At 43.4% G+C, this 27,925-nt stretch overlaps 1 protein-coding gene across 2 annotated transcripts; it reads left to right on the top strand.

Annotated features, from left to right (window-relative positions):
- Positions 1-509: 509 nt before the first annotated feature.
- Positions 510-27,925, top strand: NT5C3A (5'-nucleotidase, cytosolic IIIA). Of its 2 annotated transcripts, none has more exons than XM_061555208.1 (9): positions 510-726; positions 15,212-15,310; positions 17,174-17,243; positions 20,546-20,592; positions 21,695-21,780; positions 22,656-22,745; positions 23,679-23,841; positions 24,959-25,159; positions 26,064-27,925. In XM_061555208.1, the coding sequence occupies exons 1-9, from the start codon at positions 601-603 to the stop codon at positions 26,163-26,165; spliced, it is 984 nt and encodes a 327-aa protein (XP_061411192.1). In that variant the 5' UTR covers positions 510-600; the 3' UTR covers positions 26,166-27,925. The 2 variants fall into 2 exon arrangements, with proteins under 2 accessions (XP_061411192.1, XP_061411191.1); XM_061555207.1 differs by lacking the exon at positions 510-726 and adding an exon at positions 13,372-13,592.

Genomic DNA, 27,925 nt, shown 5'->3' with positions numbered 1-27,925 from the left:
GCTAGAGCGATTGTATTGTGGTAAGGTAAAAGGTAGGGTAAAGGTTTTCTTGTTTTTTTTTACCGTTTAACTTATACCTTACCTTGCCGAGGGCTACCTCCCCCTACCCCCCTCCCTCTCTCCCCCCTTGCTCCTCCCCCCTTTCGTACCTATATAACCTCTTACCACGGCATCTCTCTCCCACTTAAGCAAAAAAACATTATTGCTGTGGTTTTCCCACCTGATGACGATTGCTCGTGTTGCAATCTAAAAGTCGTGATTTATTGTATTCTATTCCTACGTGACTTCACCGAAAGAATCAAAGACTATGGATCCCTGCAGTCACGAAATCTTTAAATCTAATATTCAACGCCCATGAATTGGCACGCGAGATTCGATTCCGGAATCGTAAAGCCTGCGCGCTGCCGCGAATCGGCGTGCAAACGACTCGGGTCACGCGATAAAAAAACCAACCAACAAAACAAATCCAACCGGAATCGATCCGCCAAAAATCGGCGAAACAACTGGCGGAACACCGATTCATCGACTCCAGCTGCCCGCCGAACTCTTGCAACGCGGGGTTCGACTCCCGGACCGCCACCGCCGCCTGCCCCGTCGCTCATGAACCGCACCACGGCCGCCGTGGGCGCTGGGGCCGCGTTGCTGCTGGTACTGGGGGCCGCGGCGTTAGCGCAGCTGCACCTGGGCTCCAGGCGGCGGAGCCGGCGCGGCCGCATCATAGACATGGTGGGCGACGGGGAAGGCGCGGTGCTGTTGTTCCCTTCTTCCCTCCGCGTCTCGGAAGAGCGTCCACACGCGTCTCTGGGTGACCTTGTGTCTCTGGGGTCCTTGCGTCCCTGGGTGTCCTTGTGTCTCTATGGCCACGTGTTCCTGTGTCCTTGTGTCTCTATGGCCACGTGTTCCTGTGTCCTTGTGTCTCTATGGCCACGTGTTGGCGACGGGGAAGGCGCGGTGCTGTTGTTCCCTTCTTCCCTCCGCGTCTCGGAAGAGCGTCCACACGCGTCTCTGGGTGACCTTGTGTCTCTGGGGTCCTTGCGTCCCTGGGTGTCCTTGTGTCTCTATGGCCACGTGTTCCTGTGTCCTTGTGTCTCTATGGCCACGTGTTCCTGTGTCCTTGTGTCTCTATGGCCACGTGTTGGGCGACGGGGAAGGCGCGGTGCTGTTGTTCCCTTCTTCCCTCCGCGTCTCGGAAGAGCGTCCACACGCGTCTCTGGGTGACCTTGTGTCTCTGGGGTCCTTGCGTCCCTGGGTGTCCTTGTGTCTCTATGGCCACGTGTTCCTGTGTCCTTGTGTCTCTATGGCCACGTGTTCCTGTGTCCTTGTGTCTCTATGGCCACGTGTTCTTGTGTCTGGCCATGTGTTCCTGTGTCCTTGTGTCTCTATGGCCACGTGTTCCTGTGTCCTTGTGTCTCTATGGCCACGTGTTCTTGTGTCTGGCCATGTGTTCCTGTGTCCTTGTGTCTCTATGGCCACGTGTTCCTGTGTCCTTGTGTCTCTATGGCCACGTGTTCCTGTGTCCTTGTGTCTCTGGCCACGTGTGACTGTGTCCCAGTGGCTTCCTGCCTCGTGTGTCCGCCTTTGTGACCACGTGTGTGTGTGCGCACGCGCGAGTCTGTACGTATATGTATTATTTGGGTTTATTAATCGTGATATTTTTTTTTACTGCGAATATAAGTACGTTGGCAAGACACCGATCTGTAAGGGATGGTGCCCGGTATCGAGACCAACATGGCAGTGGCAAACGCGACCGAGAGCGATGAAATCCGATTAGCAAGGTTGGCTGCTTAGGGTGTGGAAACAGTTCAACATACCCACATCAAGCTCGTGTGCATTTGCCAGCTGGAAAGTTGCATGACACAAGCGAGAGAGATTTGACGACTGACTTAAAACTTTCGTGACTGCAGGAATTCATATTCTTGGTTTTTTCGGTAAAGGCACAAATAGAAAACAAAAAATAAAAAATTTTTTTTATTAATTTAAAACAATACAGAAAAAAACCCACAAAAAATTCAAATAGTACAATTGAATTATTTTTTTAAAATACAAATACATTAAAAATAATAAATGCAAAAACCCACGACGTTTCAATCGCAACACAAGTGGTCTTCATCAGGCGGAGAGAAAAGAGGGGGTAAGCCTCCAAATGTAGTTGCTTTTAAGGGTTCCAAAGTGAATGGGCGGGGGAAAGAGCTGTGCGAGCAACACGAGTTGCGGAAGCAGCGCGCTAATGCAGGAGCAAAACAAAGCGGGGGGTGGAAGGGGGCAGAGACGGGGAGATAGAGGAGGTGGGCAGAGATAGGGGGGGAGGGGGGGTAGAGATGGAGGGGGGACTGCACCTCGCTACACCCATCCACACTGCTAACGGTAGAGGTTGGCAAGAAAACAAATCAAGTAATGACCCAAAGTGGTTGATGACATCTTTCCAATGATTATTGAGTTTAAAACGTCGTCTCGGTTCGAAATTGTGTCTGTATATATCAATGGCTGCGTGAACAAATCTTTGTTGATAGCCAGTCGGCTTGTAAGTATCATCGTCTTAGAGAAATCTATTTCATGCGAGTCAGCCGCATTAAAGTCATGATCAGCCACGGCAGAAGTATTGGTCCTGCCGTGTTTCAGATCTGCCTTATGTTCACGAACACGGTCCGAGACATGTTTGGTTTCCACAATGTAATTGCTGCTGCAGATACAGCTTAGTTTGTAGATGCCGGGATATTGCATGTCAGGAATCTTGTCCTTCACAGATGGGATCAGGTCACGAATTTTGTGCACTGTGTTCAATCGGACCTGGATCTTGTGTTTGTTCAAGATTTTGGAAATCTTTTTGGTTCATCTGATTTAGTCGCTCACATTTCTGAAGAGATGCCACGACCCTAAGGTAATACCGACTTAATTCACACTAACCTCTGCTGCTGTCACATCTTCCAATGCCAAACGAATTTTGTTTAGAGCAAGCTTGGCCCTGATCTCTGAGAGAATTGGACTGCTCCACACTGAACTGGATCATGTAGACAAGACACGCTTAAAATCACACTTAACATTGACAGAAAAAAATGTCGACATCTGATTGGGAACATGTAGATAACATGACCGCTTCATCAGCTGCCACGATGTCAGCTAAATGTAAAGATAATCTGATTTCCAAATTCAACCTCCGATCCACACATTAAAAAGTTAGACCTTGACAAGGTTGTTATCAATCTGAGTAATAGCCCAATCTCCGATGGTCTGAAGTCGGTTTTGGCTAAAGGATTGAACTGCGCAGTCGCCCCCAAACACATACCAGTGAATGCCATTATTGCTCAGGTCGATGTAGCCCTTAAGGGTTTGGGACACATCGCTGCACACGTGACAAGATCTGAAATCGCTGCAACCCTCAAGCGCTAAGATACCAGTCAGAAACATCAGTAAGGAGGAGTGCTTTGAGTTATTCCAATTAAAAAAGAGGGAATATATCGTCATCCTCTCAGCCGACAAGGGAAATGCCACGGTCATGGACAAAAACGTGTACAATAAAAAAATTCAGGACCTACTTAATTATGGTAGCTATACAAAAATTTTATTGGTAGGAACCTGGTTACACCAGCCTACAGGGGATTATTGTTTCCGTCCGTCGTGCAGGGAGGGGCTGGGTGGGGAAGGTGGGGCTGGGTAGGGAGGGGCTGGGTGGGGAGGGGCTGGTCACCCCGTGGTGCCCTTATAAAACTCAATGTTTAACCTACTGACGCCGGCTTGTGCCCGCCCTCACAGTCGGGCATATTTGCGGAATACACCACGCCGCCGTTGACCCTGGCCGTTGACCGAGCAACCCAACGTTCCTACCAGCTCCCTTCGCAGGAATGTGTAAATAGATCCCACCAACTGCCTCGTTACAAAATTTAACAGTATCATCACTGATTCAGCTTCATTAATTGGAACAGACCAAACGGTTTTCCTTAAAACCTTCTGCTGCCCGACCACCCAGACGATATGGCTTACCAATAATCCATAAATAAGGTACACCCCTTCGTCCCATTGTCTCCACCAATGGCTCCCCCACCTACAAACTGGCCCGATATCTATCTGAGATTTTGCAGCCATTCACTGGTAAGACCACCTCTTCTGTTCTTAACTCGGCTCACCTGGCTGGTATCGTCATTTAAAGACATCTCACTGTCCCTAGGTGATTTGCTCGTTATTTTCGATGTAGTTTCTCTGTTCACAAAAGTTCCTGTGCCCGATACCATTGCAATAATTGAAGATTAGGTCCAACAAGGACTGAATGCTGATGTACCAGCCCTGGTGAGACACTGCCTCACCAATACATACTTCACTTGGAATGGAACATTCTACAAACAAACTGAAGGCACACCAATGGGTTCTCCCTTATCTCTGGTTGTGGCCAACATTTTCATGGAAAATTTTGAGATGAACGCCATCCAGGCATCCACTATACGCCTGTCCTTGTGGAAGAGGTATGTGGATGACCCGTTTGTCATCTGGCCACATGGCCGACCGGCTCTGGAACAATTCCTCAACCACATCAATTCCATACACCAAGCCATCAAATTCACCATGGAGGTAGAAAAGGATGGCATTCTACCTTTCTTGGATGTCCAAATCATAAAGAGACCAGATGGCTCAATGGGACACTGTCTACAGGAAAGCAACTCGTACATATGCCTACCTAAAACCTGACTCCCACCACCATTCATCCCAGAATAATTCCCTCATCAAAACGCTACACCATAGAGCTCAATGTATCTCCGACCATGAACACCTGACCAGTGAACTCAAACGCGTCACCAGGCTCTCAAGGCGAATGGATATTCTGACTACACAATCCGCAAAGCCATCACGCCAACCGTGAGGAAGGAGCCATCTGAAGACCCAATAAAAACCATCACCTTACCTTACATAGGGATAACCAAAAATATTTCCAAAATCTTGAACACACACAAGGTCCAGGTCCGATTCAACACAGTGCACAAAAATTCGTGACCCGATCCCATCTGTGAAGGACAAGATTCCTGACATGCAATATCCCGGCATCTACAAACTGAGCTGTATCTGCGGCAGCAGTTACATTGGGGAAACCAAACAACATGTCTCGGACCGTGTTGGTGAACATAAGGCAGATCTGAAACACGGCAGGACCAATACTTCTGCCGTGGCTGATCATTACTTTAATGCGGCTGGCTCAAGAAATAGATTTCTCTAAAACGATGGTACTTTGCAAGCCAACTGGCTATCAACAAAGATTTGTTCACGAAGCCATCCATATATACAGACACAGACACAATATCAACCAAGGTGACGGTTTTAAACTCGGCAATCATTGGAAAGATGTCATCAACCACTTGGTCATGACTTGAGTTGTGTTTTCTTGCTAACCTCTACCGTCAGCAGTGTGAATGGGTTTATTGAGGTGCAATGCCCCCCCTCATCTCTAACCCCCTCCTCCCCCCCCATCTCTGCCCACCCCCTCTCCCCCTGTCCTCTGCCCCCTTCCTCCCCCGCTATTGTCTGCTCCTACATTAACGCTGGTTGCCCCGCCCATGCTGTTTGCGCTGCACAAGCTCACCTCTGCCCAACTCCCCCTTTGTTTTGCTCCTGCATTAGCGCACTGCTTCCGCAGCTCGTGTTACTTGCACAGCTCTTTCCCCCACCCACTCACTTTGGAACCCTTATAAGCAGCTACATTTGGAGGCTTTCCCCCTCTTTTCTCTCCGCCTGATGAAGACCGCTTGTGTTGCGATCGAAATGTCGTGGGTTTTTTCTGCTTTTATTCTTTTCAATTTATTATTAATTTTTATTATAAAAATTTGTAACATTTAATTATAAAATTGTAAATATATGTCTATTTTTTGTTTTCTATTTACGTGACTTTACCGAAAGAACCAAGAAAGAATATGTGACTACTGCTTTTGGAAGAGTTTTTTTTTATCAAACAGTAGATTGGTCTTGAAGGTTGCTGATGAATTGCGATTTTTATTCATAACGCGTTTCCATGCAACCTTGACAGACGCACAACACCTTGTGCTACAATTGAGTGCTTACCAACCACTGTCAGTTTGTCTGCGGCCATGCTTCAAATGCGGCCACCCCTGTGTGTCCATGGGTTTGAGGCATGCGTCTGTCTCTGTGGCCTCGTTTTTGTTTGCTGTGCACGTGTTCTCTGCTATCTGTCCACGTACCTGAACAATGCACGTAACGCCAAACCTGTTGTGGCTTTCTGACCCAACCCATCTGGACATATGTGAAAAAGAGCTTAATAGCTGATCGGATTTCTCCAGAATAAATAAAGATTAGGATTCTGTTGTCCACGTGTCTTGAGCCCATGTGCCTGCAGAGTTTTGTAAGTCTCCGTGTCAGTGTTTCTTCGTATGTCCCAGTTCGCGTCCTAATTGTCGTATGTCTATCCTGTTTGGGTCTGCATTCTGTGTCCATATGTCTGTACCATAGTCAGTTGGTAGCCTCGTACAGTATTATTTGTCAGACCATTATGTCTGGGGCTTTTTTGTGTATTTGCACATGTACATGTACACACATCCATTTAATATCCATATACGTTGTGTTGCTCGGGTCTGTATCCAGTTTGTACCCATGTTTGTCTATCCATCTATATCTTAGTGTTATAATTGCCCACATGTTTCACTGGCTGTGCACCAGCACACAGACAATGCATCACATCCTGTCTGCGCTGGTTTTAGTAATTTCTAGTGTTTTTTCCTTATCTGTTTTTTTTTAGCTTTCTTGTATTTTTTATGTTCGCTTGTCACTGTTCCAAGTTTTAGTTTTGCTGCTATTTGTTTTCTTTTCTGTCCCCGTGCCTGTCTACCGACCTATATGTGTATGTCTATCTATAGACTAGCGCATCTACATCTGCCAAACTGACATCTGTTACCCTGCCTGTCATTTTGTCTGACTGCCTGCCATGACAGGCATTTGATCAGGCAAGGCCAGGCATGCAAGTGTGAGCCATGTGGTGTTGGTTTGTGGGCTGGATAACTCCAAGACATAGCTGTTTGTCGAATAACATGAACGCTCTCACCCTCTCATTTTGCCTATGAAGTACAAGTATGCTGTCCAGCAGATTACGCTCCGCTTTTAGCCGTTTATTCACTAGTTTTTGGCAGTTGTGTTGTGAACATTTGGCCAAATGGGTGACAATCTAAAAGTGTCCAACCCTATTTCACTGTTACTGTCCCCCTGCTGAAATGACCCTGAGCTTGTGTACATTTCTACATTCCTGGAGGTGTCATGTGAAAAACACAATTCTCATTGTCTGTGTGGCTGGGAAAGTGCTGCCCTCTACAATGTGAACCATAGGTTACTTGAAGATTTGTCAAAAGGTGTGTATCCACTTCCATGGGTTTGACCAGCCATCGAACAAAGACGGTCACTGCATCCCGCGTTTTCAAATGCGCTTCTGCGGCCGTCTGGAGTGCTCTTCCGATATTAGGAAGCCACTGGAGCTATGCACTTTTAAATCTAACTTGAAAACTCATTTAGAACTGCTTTTTGTGTTGCGTTTGTTTTTCCCCGCACTTCTGATTAGCGCGGTTGGCTAAATATTGTGCAAAAACAGGACCCTGCGGGGTGGGCTGGTAGGAACGAATAACCAAAGAATATAAACATAATGTATTATTACACTTGTTTAGCCAGGAAAGCCCCACTGAGTCTAAAGGTTTTTGTAGGGTCCTGCCAAGTGTTTGCAGTAGGGGGCGATGTTGCTACACCTAATCGGACGAACCGAAGGGAGATTTTGAGGCCTAGTTCTAGGCTTTAGGCCTAGCTTTAGGCTTTAGGGCGCTGTGACCTATTTTTTTATTTAAATGTTTTAATTATTGATGTATAATTTAAATGTTTTAATTATTAATGTAAAAGCTTTAAATGTAAATGTTTCTATTTTAAAACATCAGGGAATGTGACATTGTTAAACATTAACTCCCTTTCACACACGCGGGGGTACGATACGAAGGGAGACTTGGAGGCCTAGTTCTAGGCTTAAGGCCTAGCTGTAGGCTTTAGAGTGCTGAGTTTTTTATTTAATTTCAAAGTTTTAATTATAATTATTAATGTATAATTTGAATGTTTTAATTATTAATGTAAAAGCTTTAAATGTAAACGTTTCTATTTTAAAACATCAGGGAATGTAACATTGTTAAACATTAACTCCCTTTCACACACGCGGGGGTACGATACGAAGGGAGACTGAGGCCTAGTTCTAGGCTTTAGGCCTAGCTGTAGGCTTTAGGGCGCTGTGAGTTTTTTATTTAATTTCAAAGTTTTAATTAAAAGCCATCTCAGGGAATTATAAGGGAATGTTACACGTGTTTAGCTAGGAAAGCCTCATTAATTTAAATGTTATAATTCCCTCAGATAGCTTTTAATTAAAAGGGAATGTTACACTTGTTTAGCTAGAAAAGCCTCACAGAGTAAAGGTTTTTGTAGGGTCATGCCAAGTGTTTTCAGTAGGGGGTGATGTTGCTACACGTAATCGGACATCGGACGGACGGACGAAATAATCTATTGTAGACTGGTCCACTTCGTTCCTACCAGTATAAGTTAATCATACATACATGGGATATTCTCTAACGTGAAGGGTTGCACTGCTTTGTGGGTGATCCAAATGTTGTCTTTGTCTCGCATGATTCCATTTTCCAACAAACACATTTTACAAGATTAAACATCTTGTGGGTATGAGCAGAGGCTTATCATTCCCCATGAAATAAACGGCCGTCCAAGTATAGTACCCAGAATTCAATGGCTTTTACATAAATTGGTTTGTGCTTTAATCATTCACCTTGGTTACAGAATATCCCTCGCTATTAGTGGCTACAAAGAGTCGGTACAACAGTACATAGTTAAAAACTGAAAAGGTTTTTGTGATCCGCAACTTTCAAAGTTCACAGTGATGCCTGAGCAACCTTGTACTTGAACAGATTATTTGGTAATACTGCGTTGGCTTAATTGATAAGAAGTAAACTATTTGATAGCTCATTGGGTGTACTTGCTGTTTCATTCATATGTGTATGTGTACTGACTCGCTTGTAATTTTGTGGGGCTATTACCTCCTTAGCAATGTACCAGTTTTAATTTTGGTTTAACATACTCTACTGCCCACCATGTAGCTTTGCGCAAGTCATATAACAACTTGTTTGTGTACGTGTCACCCATTCAAGCGTTATCCTAGCTCGTCTCTGCTTATTTTCCAAGACCTGACAAGATCGGGTGCATTCCTGGTGATTTAGTCATAGGCGGTTTAAAATAACGTTGTGTAAAGTCCCTTAATTCTCGATTTAAAGCTCGATTTATATAATTTAATGTTGGTAGTATATAGTACGGTATATGCTCGTGTGATGCAATAGAATAAAGTTTAGATGGAAGCATATTATATAATTTTTACGACGTAGAATTGTAATGTATTACTTGCTGTTAGTAACTCAGCTTATTGTAGAGTATAGTAAGTATACTGATGGTGCTATGCAGTTTATACTTTAGTTTTTTTTATGTAGTTTATACTTGAGTTTTCTACGTGGTTGTTGAGTAACTGCAGCTACATATCATTAACATTCCTTTCCTTTGTTACTGCTAATCCCTGCACCCCCCCTTGGTGCTGCTGATCCTGCATAATGCATGGGCATAATATGACTTTGAAAACCCCCCACCCACCTCTTACGCATTTGCCATGAATATGCTAATTCCTCTTCATATGCACATTCTTTTGTTAAGGCGCTCTTCTTCCACCTCCAACGCAGCTTATATATAAGCTGCTAGCTTGGCAGTGTCTCATTCTTCACCTGAAGACGGCTGCTTGCGTTGTAGCCGAAACGTCGTGAGAATTATTTTATTATGTTTTATTTTTATTATTTTATTACTTCCCTTCTACGTGACTTTACCGAAAGAACCAAGAAGATGAATCCCTTAATTCTGCCACGCTTACATCTCGGGGGCTATATATCAAATTTTGCTTAATGTGGAAAGTTGCAAATTGGTGATATTTGAATGTTCACCGTTATTAGTTTAGTAATGTATCCATCAGAGATGATTGCCATCCTCCACAGTCATTTGTGGGAAGAAAATTACTTGAATTAATGTAAATGCATGAATAATTCCGTTAATAGTGTAATGTTGCTCGTTTTCCAGGTAAGGCTGTATGGGATATTTAAAATTGTTCATCTGCTTCCAGAAAATCATGTGCATCACCATTTATCTATGCCTTGATGTGCTTTAAATTACAGCTGAATTCCCCTTGAAGTTGTTTCCTTTGATTATGAAGGTGGCATCCACCCTAGTTTCTCCATGTTCTTGGTATTCTTACATTTATGATTGCGTTGATATTTATTTCCTTAACTACACGGCTCTGCAAAAGGCAACGTCTTTTTTGTAGGGTTTTAGCTTTGTTTAACAGGTCGTTTAAATTGACACACTTTGAAAGGGACATCTGGTTACCATTTTTGTGTAGTAATTGTATGTATCTTTAATCAGAAGATTAAATATATCCATTGAGTTGCATGAAACGCATTGCCTTTTCTAAGAGACCTGGGTGCAATTTATGTATTCATCAATCTAAATTGATTATTATACTCAACACACAGGGATCAAATCTGCCGTTTGAAGTTTGCCCTTGACAATTCATGAAAACATTACTGTAGGGTGATGGAAAAAGAATAGGCATTACCTGCCAATAACCCAGGTGTTAAGATGTTCAAACACCAAATAGACACCTATTACAAAGCATGAAGTCTGTATAAACCACATGCTTGTGGTTAAACAAGCCAAATAAACATGCTCTGATAATTAATATATACGTTGTTTTGAAACAGATTGGCCTGCACCAGCCTTTTTCGATTTAAAACTTTCGTGACTGCAGGGATTCATCATCTTGGTTCTTTCGGTAAAGTCACGTAGAAGGGAAATAATAAAATAATAAAAATAAAACATTCAATAATTCTTACGACGTTTCGGCCACAACGCAAGCAGCCGTCCTCAGGTGAAGAACAAGTCTGTTGGGAAGACAGCGTCTGAATGAAACACCCCAGGCTTGGAGCGTATATTTAAGCTGGGTTGGAGGGGGAAGAGTGCCTTGACAAAAGAATTTGCATATGAAGAGGAATTTAACATATTTATGGGAAATGCAGATATGGGATTAGTACTACTTGTGAAATGCATAGGAGGTGGGAGGGGGGTTTCAAAGTCATTATGCCCGTGCATTATGCAGGATTAGCAGCATCAAAGGGAGGGGATAGGGGTAGCATTAATGCTAATGCTTTAATGTTCTTCACCTGAGGACGGCTGCTTGCGTTGTGGCCGAAACGTCGTGAGAATTATTTTATTATGTTTTATTATTATTTTATTATTTCCCTTCTACGTGACTTTACCGAAAGAACCAAGATGATGCACCAGCTTTCTTTATGACCTTGTCTCACGAGTGTTAGACCAGAGAATGGCAAAAGGCCAGCAGCAGAAAGGCAATGCAAATATCAAAGCATTTTAATAGCTCAAGTTGAGCAGTTATTACCTTAGGGCAGGGATAGCCAACCTGTAACAGACCAAAAGCCACAGTACCCATGAGTTGTGCAAAGAGCCAAGTGTATATATAATATACAACGTATATTGGGGATGTCATCATGGGACCTTTGCCAGGACCAAAATATAAGAATAGGTTTTTCCCCTTTTTTCTGGCAACAAAACTGAAACCTTTTTACGAGGAATCATGTCTACATTAATCACAATACTTGTGGTCAGAATGCTAAAAAATATATACTCTGATAATATATGCATTGTCCTTGAAACTGATTGGTCCACACCAGAGACAGTTTTCTTTTGAGCCTCGTCTCAAACGGTGTTACACTAGAGGACGCCAAAAGGCGTACAGCTCAAAGACAATGCACTATCAGAGTAATGAGAGCTCGGGGTGAGCATCTACATCATGGGACCTCCTTTGCCAGTACCAAAATATAAGAATAGGTTTTTCTGGTCGTGCATTGTCTTTGAGCTGTACGCCTTTTGGCGTCCTCTGGTCTAACATAGTTTGAGATGAGGCTCAAAATAAATCTCTCTGGTGTGGACCAATCAGTTTCAAGGACAATGCATATATTATCAGAGTTTTTTGTTTGTGTAGTGAGTCCAACTGAGTTGCAGACGTTCTTCTTCAGAGGCAACACATTTATTACACAACACGTATATACAAAAGGGGTAGCTGCCCCTTTACCAGATACAGCCTAGGGTGGTGACCACCCAGCTAACGACACTACCATACAGGAGTTATGGCTACGACGGACCGGACCCGTACTTGGGTCCCTGGCCACGTGTTGATGTCTCTTCAGATGTAGAACGTGGATCTTCCAGCTTGCAGAACGTAGCGACCACGGTCCCTCCCAGGGACCCACCTTATATCCTCCCGGGTCGGGGCCAGCTCCGCCCTCGGCCCCGCCCACCTTTGCTCGATCCCTCTCGAGAGCTCTCCCCGGACACGTGATCACCCCCTAGCTCCTCCACCTGGGGGCCTCTCTATGGACACTCCGGATCACGTGCCTACGGGGTCAACCAGAGTGCCATGGCCCGGGGCAACCCTGTCCCTTGGCTGACACTCTCTCGCTCCCTCCTGTGGGAGCCCGCACTGCACGCCATGCGTGGTGCCCTCGCTATCCCAGCGCTCACCAAGCCCCGCTAGGGCTGGTACTACACCCACTTACGGGGTGTACGTGATGACAGTGCATCGTACACCGTGCTCTGCTAGAGCCGGCCTCACTCTGCAACACACACGATGCTGTCCGCGATGTAAGTACATCGCACGCCATGGCCCTCCAGGGCCGGCACCACACAGTGACATCCCCAATGTCACTACATTTGCATTCTTACCACAAGTATTGTGGTAAATAAAAAGCAAAGGTGTTAATTGAGTTAATTGGCACTGTAATGGAGCCCACGACTCAGATTTGAAATGTTGTGAATTAAAATATTTGTTGTTGCTCAACTCGGCTTATTATCTGTGCGTGTAATGTTTGTCCTTTTGACAACAGTAACAATCGCGATGGGAATCCAGAACATCCATAACTAGCTCACGGCCACAAGTGAAAATGGTCCACCATTCCATTGCTTGTTTTGAGCAGAAATATGCTTTCATGTTAAATGTAGAAGTTTTTTTAATTAGAAGTAGCCAGCAGGCCCACACAAATGGGCCATCAGGCAAAGTACTTCACCAGGAGAAGGTACTGAGCATAGCTTTGTACGCTTCATTTAAGGCTTTTAAATTGCACGCCCCTCTGCTCTACTGGCCAATGATGGTGCAGCTTTTTGCAGCGCCCTTCCAGCCACTAAACTTGCCCCACACTGCACGGCACCTGCCTCTGTTTTCTGGCTGCCGCACCAGTACGTCATCTACACGTCTGCCAGTCCCGCTAGGCACATGTATTGCTAAGAATAGCCGGGCCTGTGCGGGGACTTTGGGCGAGCAGTTCACTCTCGTTGCTGTGATGATGCCTCCCCGGGCGTGTACCCGGCTCGCTGTGCTGCTGTGTGTGCTGCTGCCGTGTCGATCGGGGAAACCGGACTGGAGCGGACATCCTAGTCGTGACACGCCTTCGTGCGTTGCCGTGCTAAACGTACGTGTGTGCGTGCGTGCCCTTGAGTCGTGGGGAACGGCTGCCCTCGGGTGCAGCATAGCTGAACAACTAGTATGAGATCTTTGTTTTAGTGAGACGCAGTGGTTCGTGTGTTGCGCCATGGATTGGATTCCCAGCCATGGACATCAGTGGCAAGTAGTATATGCCTTTGTCCAGGGTATCCCTTAGGTTTATTTATCCTAAACTTACTAACGAGTGCAGTGTATAATCGGCAGTGGATGTGTTGCTGCTGGGCCCCAGCACATCTATGTACCATGCCAGCATTATTAGCTGCTCACTTATAGCCATTGCCCCCAGTGGTGGTCTGTAAGGCTAAATGATAAATCTTTGCCAGGTGTCCGGGAAATTGACCTGGATTGTGCTAGACAAAGCTGAGCGATATTCACTGCCTCGTGGCTGGAACAAAATGTTTGTCATTAACCCTGCTATACTTTAATTACTTTTCTTGGTGATACAACGATGGTTGTAACTGACGTTCATAGCCATTGAAAGGAGGGAAGGGCACCACACAAATTGTAACAGCATAACTGGCACAGCCCCCTGGGTGTGACGTGTAGCTACGGCTCTTAATAGCAGCGGTGGTGATGTATCCTCAGCCATGGTTTATATACCACCACTAACAAATTTTAGTTGAATATAAAAAAAAAACTTCTGATTGTTTACTGGAGTAGAAATGTAAAGCCACTCATTGACTTAAAATTTGGGTGCTCAATCTTTAAAGTTTGTTAATTCCATATTCACACAGTTTTGTTTCATTAATGGAATTTATTATACGTAGTCATTCATTTTATACCCTTTCAATTATTTTCCTGGTTCCAATTAAACCATCGACAATGCTGCATCATGTTGTGCAGGGGTAGAATCTGCATGGATACAAGCTTGAATAAGGATGCTTTTGCTGAACAATGAATCCAGTGGTCTTTTTTGAAGGATATTGAATGGGATGACTTTACGACCTTGTCAAGGATTATTTTCAGGAGAGTCCTGCTTTGTATTGATTTCAATTGTACACGACTAAGCAACAATGTATTATTACCAACCGAATATACATGGAAAAGTAATGTTTTCAATTTTATTGTAAATAATAAACAAATGTCTTGTCATCTCTTTTTTTTACATCTGTAATTTTTTCATAACGCCTGCATTTCCCCTAGTCTTTTTAATTTTATATGCACCGTTCAACGATCATGCTCCACTAACTGTTCAATAACACCTAGTTCTTCAGATAATGTAATCGTTTGGTCACTGGTCAACATGCTTCCAATTTTAAGGTTTTGGCATGCATTTCAATGGCAAAGACCATTAGGGGTGGCACTTGCCTCCTTTGATAGCCCTGAGCCAATGATGGGAAGTTACACATTCCCATAAATGTAAGCAGTGTTGACTTTCCACAAAATGGTACTCTTTATACATTTTTTGGTGAATAATGAGACGAGTCAACTTGCCAATCGAGACTAGACCTTCCGAGTGAGTCCAGGTACTTCAACTATAGTGCCATCTAGCTTGATTGGCAAAATACAGTATAGGGCATCAAGATGTATTAACTTGATTTTGGTACTGTCTATCTGGCCCCCCCCACCACACCCATGCATCCACAGATGCCTGAATTCCAGAAGCGGACGGTGCACATCCGTGACCCTGAGCGGGTGGAGGCCATAATGTGTGGCCTAATCGAGGGAGGAGCCTCAAAGCTGCAGGTCTGTGTGTCTATGTATGTATGTATATTGAACTTCTTTCACACCGTACATAGCCAACCATGCTAATTGGAGGTGTGGGATGATAAACTATACACAAAAAACTGTTTGAAACAAATTACTTTTGAATCTCGATTTAAAAGTGCATCGCTCCAGTAGCTCATAATATCGCAAAGTCTCCCCATTCCCGCAGCACCCCACACAGTGCAGCACGTCTCGCTTTCATCTCATTTGCACAGCACGTTCCCGGCTATGCTGGTTCCGCATCCTAGTTTCAGCTGTCCACATGAACGTCCGAGCTGCCCCACCCCTGCCACCGTTACCCCTTTAGCAAGTTGGGACCATAGCTTTTGCCCTTGCCACACTTTGTAAAAGTGGCAGTGGCGAATGCCTGAGATGCAGCACTCTGGAGGCAACAGTTTGTTAGATTGTGCAAATTTGTGAAATACGAGTGTAATAACTCTCGGACAACTTCTTGTCTTCGTTATTTATTTATTAAGGCACGTCGAGCGGATAACGTGGTCTCGTATCCTACAATACTTGGGCTAGAATAACATACAGATACTTGGGCTAGGACAACACCCAAGTAGCGACGACGCGAAGACAGCGATGACGCAGAGACAGCGGTGGCCCAAAGTCAACAACGGCGTGGAGACAGTCCATCCCGATTCCACGGCAGCCCCGAGCTCTCTCGCCCGCCGCCTTATATTTCCCTGGCGTGGCCTCGCTCCGCCCACGGCCACACCCCTTTTCTCGAATTGTCTCGACCAATCCCGAACTTTCCCGATGGTTCCCTCCTGTAATTATCCCTCGTGACCACTTGGCCACGCACTGCCCCTACCCCCACACTGTCTCCACACACGCACTGTCTCGTGCTCTCCGCACTGTCTCGTGCTCTCCGCACTGTCCCTACACTAGCATCAACTCGGCTGCAAGGTGGCTGGGAGTTGGCAGGACAGCAAGTGAGTTTGTGAACCTGTCTGTGATTACCTTTGCATTTTATTAGTTTGTATGCATGAGGTTTCGGTTACTCCGGTTTCCTTCCACTTGCAAAACGTTCTTAAAGTTTAATTGGTCAAACATCTCAATACATGACCCTACCAATGAAATCTTGAGAGACTGTGAGCCGTCGTCCCTGAATAGATTGAATTATTATAAGTGCCGAGCACTGGCCAGGTGGACTGACTCCAGAAACGGTTTAAGGTGATGGTGACCATCTGTGTCGCTTATCCCACATCAACACAGTTGTGTTGAAGATAAATTATGCAATGTGCATCTTACATAACGTGTTTACTAAAATGACATAGCAGGATCACGATTAAGGTGATGGCCCTGTTTCAGAGTGGAAAGATAGGGTAGCCAAAAGTGTTTGACTACTGTGATTGCAGAGAGCATTTTACAATGTGGATTCAAAACGTTTGGCATTTGAAGGCTGTTTGAACTTTGAAATCACTGATTTAACAAAGACTCTTCTGTCAGTAATTGTTTGGTAGTAAACCAAAGCATAAAAATGTTAAAACATAATTACATGTTAATTGATTTTAATGAAGTCAATTTGTCTAATATGAACTTGACAAGGCACGAGATGCCCATTGGGAGTACAACACATGAAATGCTATTGCAATGAAGTAGATGAGCTCTCATATTTAACCTCGAAGTCCTTGAGGTAACACATCTACAGGGTTGTATATTTAGGTCCGAAAAAAAACCTACTTTATTTTTGTTCACTTGCACACAGTAGCTTAATGTACGCAATGCACTTACGCTTGACAATGCTGAAGATGTTTAACATTTTACAGTGATGGCATTTAATGTTTTTTTGGTGTTTCTTCAAATGGGGTTTCATTTATTTTATTCTGTCTGCAGATTGTCACAGATTTTGACATGACTTTAACGAGATTTTCGGATAATGGAACACGCTGTCCGACCTGTTACAGTGAGTATATTGGTACTTTAGATCACCTGTTGTTTCATGGGCTCTCGCCTAGTTGTAAATTCAGTTGAATAATGGGTTTATTTCTTCTGATGGATGAGACCAACTTACGGAATGGCAGCCGAAGGTGAGAACACACTCAAGAGGTGACTGTCACGGAGATGGAGCTATGAGATCAGTTCTTGTGTAGGATTGCGATGGATTTGTGGCATTGCAGGACCATGAGGGGTGGCAACAGCGTGGGTAGACGGACATCCAACTGTGGATAGACTATCTGAGATTTTTTAAATCTATGACTGACTTATCAATTACAACTAGGCACGTGTACACTCTTAGTCTTTTGAGTGTTTAGTGCCTTGTTTGGTGCGGTTGTGGCGTCTTAGGTGGAATTGGCCGTGGTGTCCTTTTTATTTTAGAAGCAACATGATTTGGAATAAAACTATTGAGCAATAGTGTGGAAGGTGATTTTATTTGCATGCTTGTGTAAGTGTACTTGGAAAAAATCGATTTAGTGAAGTCATCCCCAGTCTTGTCTCCCTCGCTTCTTGTCTCACTGCTTCCTTTGATTCATCAACCCATCCTTTGCAAGAAATCTGATTTGTCATCATGAATATTTCATTTTTATGAAAATAAATGGAATTCACATGAAAGGACCTTTTCTTATCAAGGTCTTGGCAGTGCGTTTTATCATGCAGGATAAATGTATATTTGAGCAATGCCTTTAATCCAGAAAATCAGGGGTAAGGTCAATGCATTACATGGCGATGGGATTCATGTGCCATTAGACACCATCTGCAGAGTAGTGAGGGTTTCTATTATGAGCTATGGCAGCAAGTATATTTCGATTTAAAACTTTCATGACTGCACGGATTCATCTTCTTGGTTCTTTCGGTAAAGTCACGTAGAAGGGAAATAATAAAATAATACAAATGAAACATAATCAAATACAATTCTCACGATGTTTCGGCCACAACGCAAGCAGCCGTCCTCAGGTGAAGAACAGGTCTGTAGGAAAGACAGCGTCTGAATGAACACCACCAAGCTTGGCAGCGTATATTTAAGCTGGGTTAGAGGAGGAAGGTGCCTTGACAAAGGAATTTGCATATCAACAGAGGAATTTAGCATATTTATGGAAAATGCACATATGGGATTAGTCACTACTTGTGGAATGTGTAGGAGGTGGGAGGGGGTCTTAAAGTCATATTATGCAGTAATAAAGGGAGGAAGTAGGGTTAGCAGTAATAAAGGGAAGGAATTTGAATAGTAAGGAGCTGCAGCAGCCAAACCACCACGTAAAAAACTAAAATATAAACTACATGAATATCATCAATATGCTAAATATACTCTCCAATAAGCTGAGCTACTGACAGTAAGTCATACATTACAATTCTATGTACTATATACTGCCATAGACAAACCCAACATTAAATTATATACTGCATTACTATACACTACTATACACCACCCTTAGACTATACATTGTAATATTACACTATGTATAATTCTACCCACCCTACTGTATACCACACTGCTGTATATTCACTATAAAATTATGATACTATATATTACCTTATACATTATATTAAACATTACACTTTTATACTATTTATTATTATACAATCTGCTATACATTATACCATTGACCGTCGCGTGAAAGGTTGCGTTGTGGCCGAAACGTCGTGAGAATTATTTTATTATGTTTTATTTTAATTATTTTATTATTTCCCTTCTACGTGACTTTACCGAAAGAACCAAGAAGAAGAGCAAGTATATTGTTACCATAGCTTCAAATATGTAACTGATGTGCAAGAAAACATTCTTATTAGCTTGTAACAATTTTTTTTTCATGAATTGTATTCTGTGAGATTTTTCTAAGGCAACACAAATAACATTAGATCAGTTTAACACGTAGGCTTTCGCGACCAATATCATCCATAGAGGGGTTTTTTTTGGGTTGGATCGCGTAAATATATAAATGTCTCGTTAAAATCTGCCACCACCGGACACGGTGAACTCGTAAGGGTTGTCACATAAACATAACATGCCAATACGTCACCAGTACAGCACACCGGTGTGCTGGAGAGCCAAGCCACAAATTTACAATCTGAGTACGACGTTTCGCCAGTAATTACAAACAGCTTCATCAGGCGACAGCCAGATTTGTGGAGAAGTCCACCTGTTTTGTTCCTTATATAGAGGCATAGATGTGGTGACCACGCTTCTTCGCTCTTGCACTAAGTGTGGGGGATTAATGAGCCAATTTACATTATGCATGTGCATTATGCAAGCCCTCTGATCCTGTCCTTCCTGTCTATTGTGTGTATTAAAATAGTCGTACCAACGGTAATCCCTATTGAAGTATGGTGCCCTATATAGGCATGCATTTAAACAATGTATTATTTGACAATTCGCTTCCACGCAGCACTAAGGCGGTAGCTATCCAAACGGTTAAAATTATTTTTATTTCTTTCAATTTCCATATATTGTCTAATTAGTCTTGGCTAGTAGTAGCTAGTTTTGCACAGTACTTCAACATCATCAAAATCAATTGAGTGTCCTTGTTGGCACGCGTGTTCTGCTACTGCTGACAGTTGTATTTGGGATAATTGATTATTTCTCTGTTGTTCTTTTAGTCTCGAATCTATCAAAATTTAGTCTCGAATCTCTAAAGTTTTGTCTCGACTAAATAATACACAATGGACAGGAAGGACAAGATCAAAGGGCTCGCATAATGCACATGCATAATGTACGTTGGCTCATTAATCCCCCCCTCCACTTTGTGCAAGAGCGCAGAAGTGTGGTCACCACATCTACGCCTGTACATAAGGATCGAAACAGGTGGACTTCTCCACAAACCTGGCTGTCGCCTGATGAAGCTAGTTGTAATTACTGGCGAAAGGTCCTACTCGGATTATAAATGTTGTGGCTTGGCTCTCCAACACACCGGTGTGCTGTAATAGTGACAAATTGGCATGTTCTGTTTACGTGTTAACCCTTACTAGTTGACTGTCCGGTAGTGGCGGGTTTTGACGACACATTTACGCGATCTAACCCCAAAAAAAACTCTTATGGAACATATTATACGTCGTAAATCCTCTCGGATTAATAAAATGCGCACCACTGTAGCAAGTTAACTTGTCATTCTCGGGATAAACTTGCTCTTGCCATACGAAGATTAGAGCTACCCAGTGTCTTGAGCATGGAAACACGACCACTTGTTCGCTATTTGTATTTTTTGGCGTTTTAGGTCATGAAGTTTATTGTTTTGGCATTTCTATTTGAAAGGATATTTGTTTTATTTGCAGACATCATTGAAAGCTGCAAGTCTGTTACAGAAGAGGGAATAAGGCAGGTAAGGGTTCCAGTACAGTGTTTAATTATGTGCATCTCTCTGATATTCCTGTGAGTCTGGATAGTGCTTGATGGGCAACTACTGTACATAAAATAAGTGTTTTGTAGGCTGCATAGGGCAGTACAGCAAAATACTTTTCTGTACTATTCTCCCAACATCTGTTAATTGCCTTTACCAAACCAAATTGACCAGTTTAACACGTAGGCTTTCACGACCAAAATTATCCATAATAAATGTGTTTTTTGGATTATAGTGTATAAATATATTTGACCAGTGAGTCAAATTTAACCTCCATGACCTGCAGTGTGAGGAAGCCCTTAATTGGCAAAGGATGTATTTGATGTCAATGAGACCAGTTTTTATTAAAATACACAAACACAAAACTCCTTAGGCAGTATTTGCTGACACATAACAATGGTTAGCTGTAGATCTGAGGGCAAATGAATAGCTTTTCATGCACAGAAAAACAGCACTGTTCTATATACTCTTGGAAATGTTGGATACTTTGTAAACTTGTGCTTAACTAACGAATAGGCAGGATGTCACGTGAGGCCTGCTAAGGTCTGGTGTTACACAGAGAAGACTGGAGAATGCGCTGCCTCTTGCAGAATTAATAACCATCTGCAAAGCGCTTGCCGTGCCAACCAGTTGAGAAACACATTATCAAGTATTGCGCACGAGTAAAAAATATGTATGGGCTGCATAGTATTATGGAAAAAACTCGCAATACCATGTAAGTCGAACAGAAGGTGCTTGTACATGAAAGCCCATGGGTTCTACCACCAACTTGACTGAATTTTTTAAGTCTTGCAAGTTCTTCAAGTTTTGAATTTTGTTCTGTTAAACATCAGTAGGTCATGAGTTCAAATCACATTTATCTGTCAACAAGGCTCACCAGAATGGCAGAAGTAACACAAAATGCACATCACTTTATTGGAATTCAACAGTGGTTTACCCATCAAGAAACTGATGCCTGCCATTGGAATGTGATATTTCCACCACTAGCTTAGTATGACTGCTGTAAGTGTATGCAGGGCCAATCTCTCTTGGCAGTAGTGGCCACGCAACCTTCCCCACATGACCCGCTTGTGTTATTTTACAGCTGCATGCCTTGAAAGACAAGTACTACGCCATTGAAATCGACCCAAAGCTGAGCAACGAAGAGAAGCTTCCCTACATGGTCGAGTGGTGAGTTCTGCTGTGTTCAACTTTGGTCACGGCACTCGGATTGAATACGTGGCAGTTTTATATATCTGTAATAATACTCTGGAGACTGCTTGTGGAATCGGTCCTTTTATTTACTTATCTCAGTTCACAAGCACTCCCTGTTGCTGGCAGGCAACGGGAAGTGGGCAGACAGATCGCAAGAGACGCACCGCCACGTGGCACCCGGAGCCCCGCTCGCGCGTGAACCCTCTCTCTCTTCGTTCCTCGTCTGACCCCGTGTCCCGCGGCTCTTCCCTTATTTAATGCCTGGGTCACATGGTACGCTCCATCCAATCCTTAATAGCCTGCGCTGAATGTTCCAGATTCCTCCATCAACTCCCGGGACCACGCCCCTGACTTGTCTTCCCATTGGCTGAGGCCAAGAGCAGCAGAACCAATCATCCGAGCTGACATCCCTCGATCACGCCAGGGCCATGCTCCCAGGCTCTCCCCCCATTGGCTGTAGAGCAGGACCGGCAGAGTCAATCACCACGTGAGCCGGACATAGGCTCTCATTACATATCCAATAAATTATCGTGGAGTCTCCAGACTCTTTCAGGAGGGTCCTGCATGAAGATCATTGGCCAATTCCGTAAAAAAAATTAGTTTTGCATGTAGGAACAAACAGAATGACCCAGAGAAAACCCATACATAGCAGCCAATGTTAAAGCCTGTAGCATAATTTTGCCAAAATGTTCTAGAGGGGAAGTATGCTGTTCTTTTAATAAGACATTGAAAGATGATGCTTAATCAACTGAGAGATTTACAATTCGCTATTGAAGCCCATCTTTGTATTGACTCGGTGTTGAAGCCGTGGGTTCACCTCGTATTGTATGCACGACATCTCTCCCATGCAGGTGGACCAAGGCACACAACCTGCTGGTGCAGCAGGGCCTCCACAAGGATGAGCTGGAGCATGCCGTGAGAGACTCCGACGTCATGCTCAGGTCTTCAATATTGTCACGTTCATCATCATCATTAACATGGGTCTCGAACACAAATCACTTTCATGTTCATCATTACCACATGTAATACTGTGCCAAAATAAAAATTAAATTATGTTTATGAAAAGTAAAACATCATTTGTGCAAAAAAAATTGTCTTGCATTCGGTTTTACACTTAATTTTGGTATATTACATGTCCTACAATGAGCATTTCTCTAACAGGATGTGTGAAGGTGCTGCCCTCTAGTGTAAATTTGAGGTCCCTTGAGATTGTTGTAACTCGCTGACCCGCCCAGACTGGACATCTGTGAAAAAGAGCTGCTTCGCTCATCGCTTTCCTCCAGTCCTAAATAAGGATTATGATTTCACAAGTACAGCAAAAGCTCATCCTGTTACTTTGCCATCTGGAATGCTCAATCTGTTATAGACGGCAATACAAATCTTCCTTCACGTATCCGGAATAATTGTGTAATAATTCATAATCCGTTGTGAATGCTCAACTTCATTCAGTACTGGATATATTAGCTAGTCAGGTGACACTAAGGTAAGTGCAACTACATTTTCAGTGCAAAGTTTGTGAGTTCAAATCCCGACTTAAAGCTTTCGTGACTGCAGGAATACATATTCCTGGGTCTTTCGGTAAAGTCACGTAGATAGGTTCTGTTATTTTCTTTGAACCTATCTACGTGACTTTACCGAAAGACCCAAGAATTAGTTAAAATCCCATTCGGTCAATAAAATGTGGGCAGACAACAGTGGTTGTCTAAAGAAGAGATTGCTATTTCCACCACTGGCTTAGGGCCACGAATGGAGATGAGCACCGCTCCGTACACTCATTTGAGCTTTGGGGAAACACCGAGCGTTGTGAGGAAGCACGGTGACCCATAGGAACGTTACACTCTTGGCTACTTCGTTTCCTGCTCTACTACGTGCAGGGAAGGCTATGTGTGGTTCTTCAACCGCCTGAACGAGCGGCACGTGCCCGTGTTCATCTTCTCGGCGGGTGTGGGTGACGTGCTCGAAGAGGTCATTCGCCAGGCGGATGTGTTCCACCCCAACGTTCATGTCGTCTCCAACTACATGGATTTTGACGACGGCGTAAGTTGCCTGCCGCTCCTCTTCCCAACCCGCACGATCATCCGTCTCCCCACAGACAACTCCCCCGGCTGGGCCCTTTATCAGGCCAGAAGTATGCTATTTCAGGCCACAACTTGTTTCCATGGACATACAAATATGAAAGCTACTTGGGATTGGGCTGCTTACAGTTTTAACCAGCAGTTGCAACACATTTTTTATTTTAAGTTTAAGAATTAAAAGCCAGGTTGAAAAGATAAGATTGTAGAAATTTCCAAAAGACATTCCATTTTTCCCAGTACAGTTTGCTGGGAAGTGAGTTCCAAGCCTTAGCTTAATTGCCATATATTTCAACCTGCCCCATCTGTCACGCTCAACACTCCAAAACTCCCATCCAAGCCCTTTTGTGGCCTTGCGTTCAAACCGAGGAGGAAGCACCTTTGCTGGGTGAGAACGAACCTAGGTGAGGTCAGGTGGGGTGGGTTGAAGTCGGCAATCAATGTTTACAAATAATAACTTTTTGTGAAATGTAATGTATGGCTAGGCTCGTTTAGGTTATGCTAATAAAATAATTTTCTTATTGTAGAGTTGTTCGCGTAAGGTGAAAATACTACGAGTGAAAATATTAAATCGTGTTGTAATTTATAATAGTTTCTTTAGCAACTGGTAGGATGACGTATATTGCTGTAATGTTCATTCATTCTATTTTGCTTGCTTAAACACAAGCCACACAATGTGAATATAGGCATAGAAGATTTTTTTTTTTTTTACTAAGTAAGGAATGCACTGGTAGGGCATTGGACTAATTGTAAGTGGTTGTGGTTGACTGACTCGTCGTCCATCTTTGCTCAATAAAATAAGTACAGCTCTATCATGGGACCTCCCTTGCCAGTATCAAATAATAAGAATACGCTTTGCCATTTCTGGCAATAAAACAGGTGTCAAGATGTTCAAACACCAAACTGAAACTTTTTGCAAGGAATCATGTCTGCATGATCTGGTTAATGCAGACATGATTCCTTTCCAGAAAGGGTAAAACCTATTCTTATAAGTACAGCTTTGTTGGAATGTAAAGGCAGTCATCCCACACAGAGACTGGTCCCCTGTATCTATGTGAGGTCTGTGTGCCCGTGGACGGCAGGGTGTGCTGAGGGGATTCAAGGGAGAGCTGATCCACATCTACAACAAGCGAGAGGGCGCACTGCGCAATGCCGATTACTTCAAGCAACTGCGCAACTACAGCAACGTTCTGCTGCTCGGAGACTCGCTGGGAGACCTGCACATGGCAGATGGAGTGCCCAGGCTTGACAACATGCTCAAGATTGGCTTCCTCAACGACAAGGTGGCCCCACCGAAACTGCTCTCCCTGCGTTTGCCTTACTTAGTTGGACATTTTTACATTTCAGCTCGTGCAAACTACAGTTCCCCGCAGAATTCCACAAGTGCACCTTCTCGATTTTCGTTACGAGTGCTCGGTGCAATCAAAATGTCGTATTCAAATCCTGCTCAGAATCAACTCGGCCTGTATCCTCCACGTTGTGAAAGAGGTAACATTCGAAGTGTTGTTTGATAACTGACCTGCAATGCCCGATCTATAAATACGAAGGAGACATTACAGCGATACACTCTGCTGCTCCTGACGCGGTTGTCTGGGCTTGACCATCTGAATGTGAAGTTGTAGTTATTGCTCTGCATCTACATCAGCCGTACGAAAGAAGAAGACTGGCCTCTGCCTTGGGAATATTGAATTACCAGTTACACCAAAGTGAGAAGAAACCTATTGCTTGTTTGAGCAAAGTAACTTGAAAAAGTGCAGGATTAACACAACACTGGTTTATGGATGGCTGACACCGTCACACTTCACCATAACCTCCTATCCTTTGCTTGATCCAACAAATGTTGATAACTGAACTAAGATTTTTCTCCAGGTTATCCCCTTTGCCACCTTCCTTAGGATGCCAACTGCAGTGCCTTTCTGCGATACTTTTATTACTTTTAGCATTTTATTTATCCACAAAATCTTCCCTAAATCTTACTTTTTCTAAATATAGTTCTCTGTTGGGATATTTGGCAAATTCCTTGTTAAATATTTTGCATACAGGAGGGGGGGGAAACAGAGTACATGGACAAAAGCAAAGCATATGAGGGGCTGGTAAATCCACAGATAAGTTGAGAAACTAATCGCTGAAGTGGATGTTTTTGTTTAACCTGTTTCCCATTGTGTGGCATGCTTCGTGTGCGAGCAGGTGGAGGAGAGACTGGAGAAGTACATGGAAATGTACGACATTGTCTTGGTGCGAGATGAGACGTTGGAGCTGGCCAATGCCATCCTGCAGAAGATTCTGTAGCCCAAACACCATGGTCTATCAATTACAGCAAAAAAAAAGTGACTCCACCAGCCCCACCCAATCCCCATCAACCACAGCAGCTCTGATCTTTGCTCTTCCCCATCCTTAACCGTTAACTGAATGGATTCATACTGCATGAGTATGGATCTGTTTATGGTGTAATCGTGCAAAACCACTGCTAAAACCACTACGTTTGAATCTCCACCTCGCTTGGCACATGTGCCTGAAAATGTCTGTGGAGAACGTGTTGGCCATTCTTTCATTCGAATCTTTCAAATTGGAAAGATCATCGTCCACTTTGAGAGTAAATCGTAAACTTGGTAATTTATTTTTGATCGATAAAGCAGTCACTTAACATTAATTTTTATTGCAAAAATATGGCTTTTAATTTGGAAATGGCTATTAGAATTTATATCCCTACCTATGCAAGAAGCATATTCCATTGAAAGTAACAAACAATATATTTGGAACAATAAGAGTTGAACTAGATTGACATAGGGGGTTCTCACGCAGTAGTTTTGCAAAGTAAATGTACAGAGGAAAAAATAGCTATTTTTACAGAAGCGTTCTTTGCAGAATTAAACCATGTTGTGGATAGTGTTTTCTTATTTAATTTAAGAATATTTGTGAAACGGTAATTGGGCAAACGGCATTTCTGTGTGGTGTGAGGGGAAACGGCATGTTTGGCTGTGGGTCCTGTAAGGCAACATCACACAAACTTTACATATGGCTGCCCTGGGTCACTGCTTGTGGCCACGTGTGCTATTCATCTCCTGCTTCGACAGAGATCGGTGGCGCACGACATCTGGTGCTATGTGTTGCAAACACCAAACTGAACCTTGCTTAGTGTGAGGATTAATTTTGAGGATAGAATTGCACGTAGGGTGAGGATTACTGCTTTTAAAGGTGACAATAGCCCTGGTACTGAATTAGGATTGTTCATTGCAAGTGTAGTGTTATGGATAGAATTACGTTTAGAATGCATGTTTAGGTTGATGTTAGGGTTAGTTGTACGATTGTTAGGATAGTCTTCTTGGTTCTTTCGGTAAAGTCACGTAGAATGGAATAATAAAATAATAAAAATAAAACATAATCAAATAATTATCACGAGGTTTCGACCACAACGCAAGCAACCGTCATCAGGTGGAGAACAGGTCTGTCGAGAAGACAGTCTCGACAGACCGTCTCAACAGACCTGTTGAATCCCTGCAATCACGAAAGCTTTAAATAGAAATGTTAGGATAGTGTTAAAGTTAAGGTTAGCGTTCAAGCTAGGGTTAGTATTAGTACAACACCATGACTAATGTATTTAATGAAAATTCTTCGTGGAAATGATTGGTGATAAATGGAATGCCAAATGTAAGGTTTTGAATCTTGTTGCTTGGATGCAGGACCCCACCAAGCCTGCGTCCACCATCCTCACCATTTATTTAACTCCCAAGTCAAATGCTTTCCTCTGCTTTTAAGTGTTGTGTGGAGCACTGCGTTTAAGGCAGCATTCTGTTAACTAAGCACAAAGTTAAGTTGGCAAATTGACCAAACACCGTGCATGGTTAGCCTTGTGCAACTTTGGGTTTAGTACGCAAAGCAATTTGTTGCCATCTGTCGTCGGTGCACTCCTGAAATGTGCCACAAGGTGCAAAGCACATTTCACTTGTAGCAGTATTGAAGGAAATGTATTTTATCCAGTGCCAGGTGCCTCTGGAATTGCATTAAGATTCACTTGCTTTTTTATTGGAATAAATATCTTGGTGCGTTCA

This window comes from Lethenteron reissneri, chromosome 20, assembly GCF_015708825.2.
Source record: "Lethenteron reissneri isolate LAM-NWPU_2019-01 chromosome 20, ASM1570882v1, whole genome shotgun sequence".
Classification (NCBI taxonomy): domain Eukaryota; kingdom Metazoa; phylum Chordata; class Hyperoartia; order Petromyzontiformes; family Petromyzontidae; genus Lethenteron; species Lethenteron reissneri.
The sequence above is the reverse complement of the archived record's forward strand: the minus strand, read 5'-3'. Positions and strand labels throughout refer to the sequence as shown.

Coding starts and splice junctions, on each gene's coding strand:
- NT5C3A (XM_061555207.1), top strand. CDS start 13,464: ATGATGCCTCCCCGGGCGTGTACCCGGCTCGCTGTGCTGCTGTGTGTG. Junction 13,593..15,211: donor CGTGCGTTGCCGTGCTAAAC/GTACGTGTGTGC, acceptor ATGCATCCACAG/ATGCCTGAATTCCAGAAGCG. Junction 25,160..26,063: donor TTGGCTTCCTCAACGACAAG/GTGGCCCCACCG, acceptor GTGTGCGAGCAG/GTGGAGGAGAGACTGGAGAA.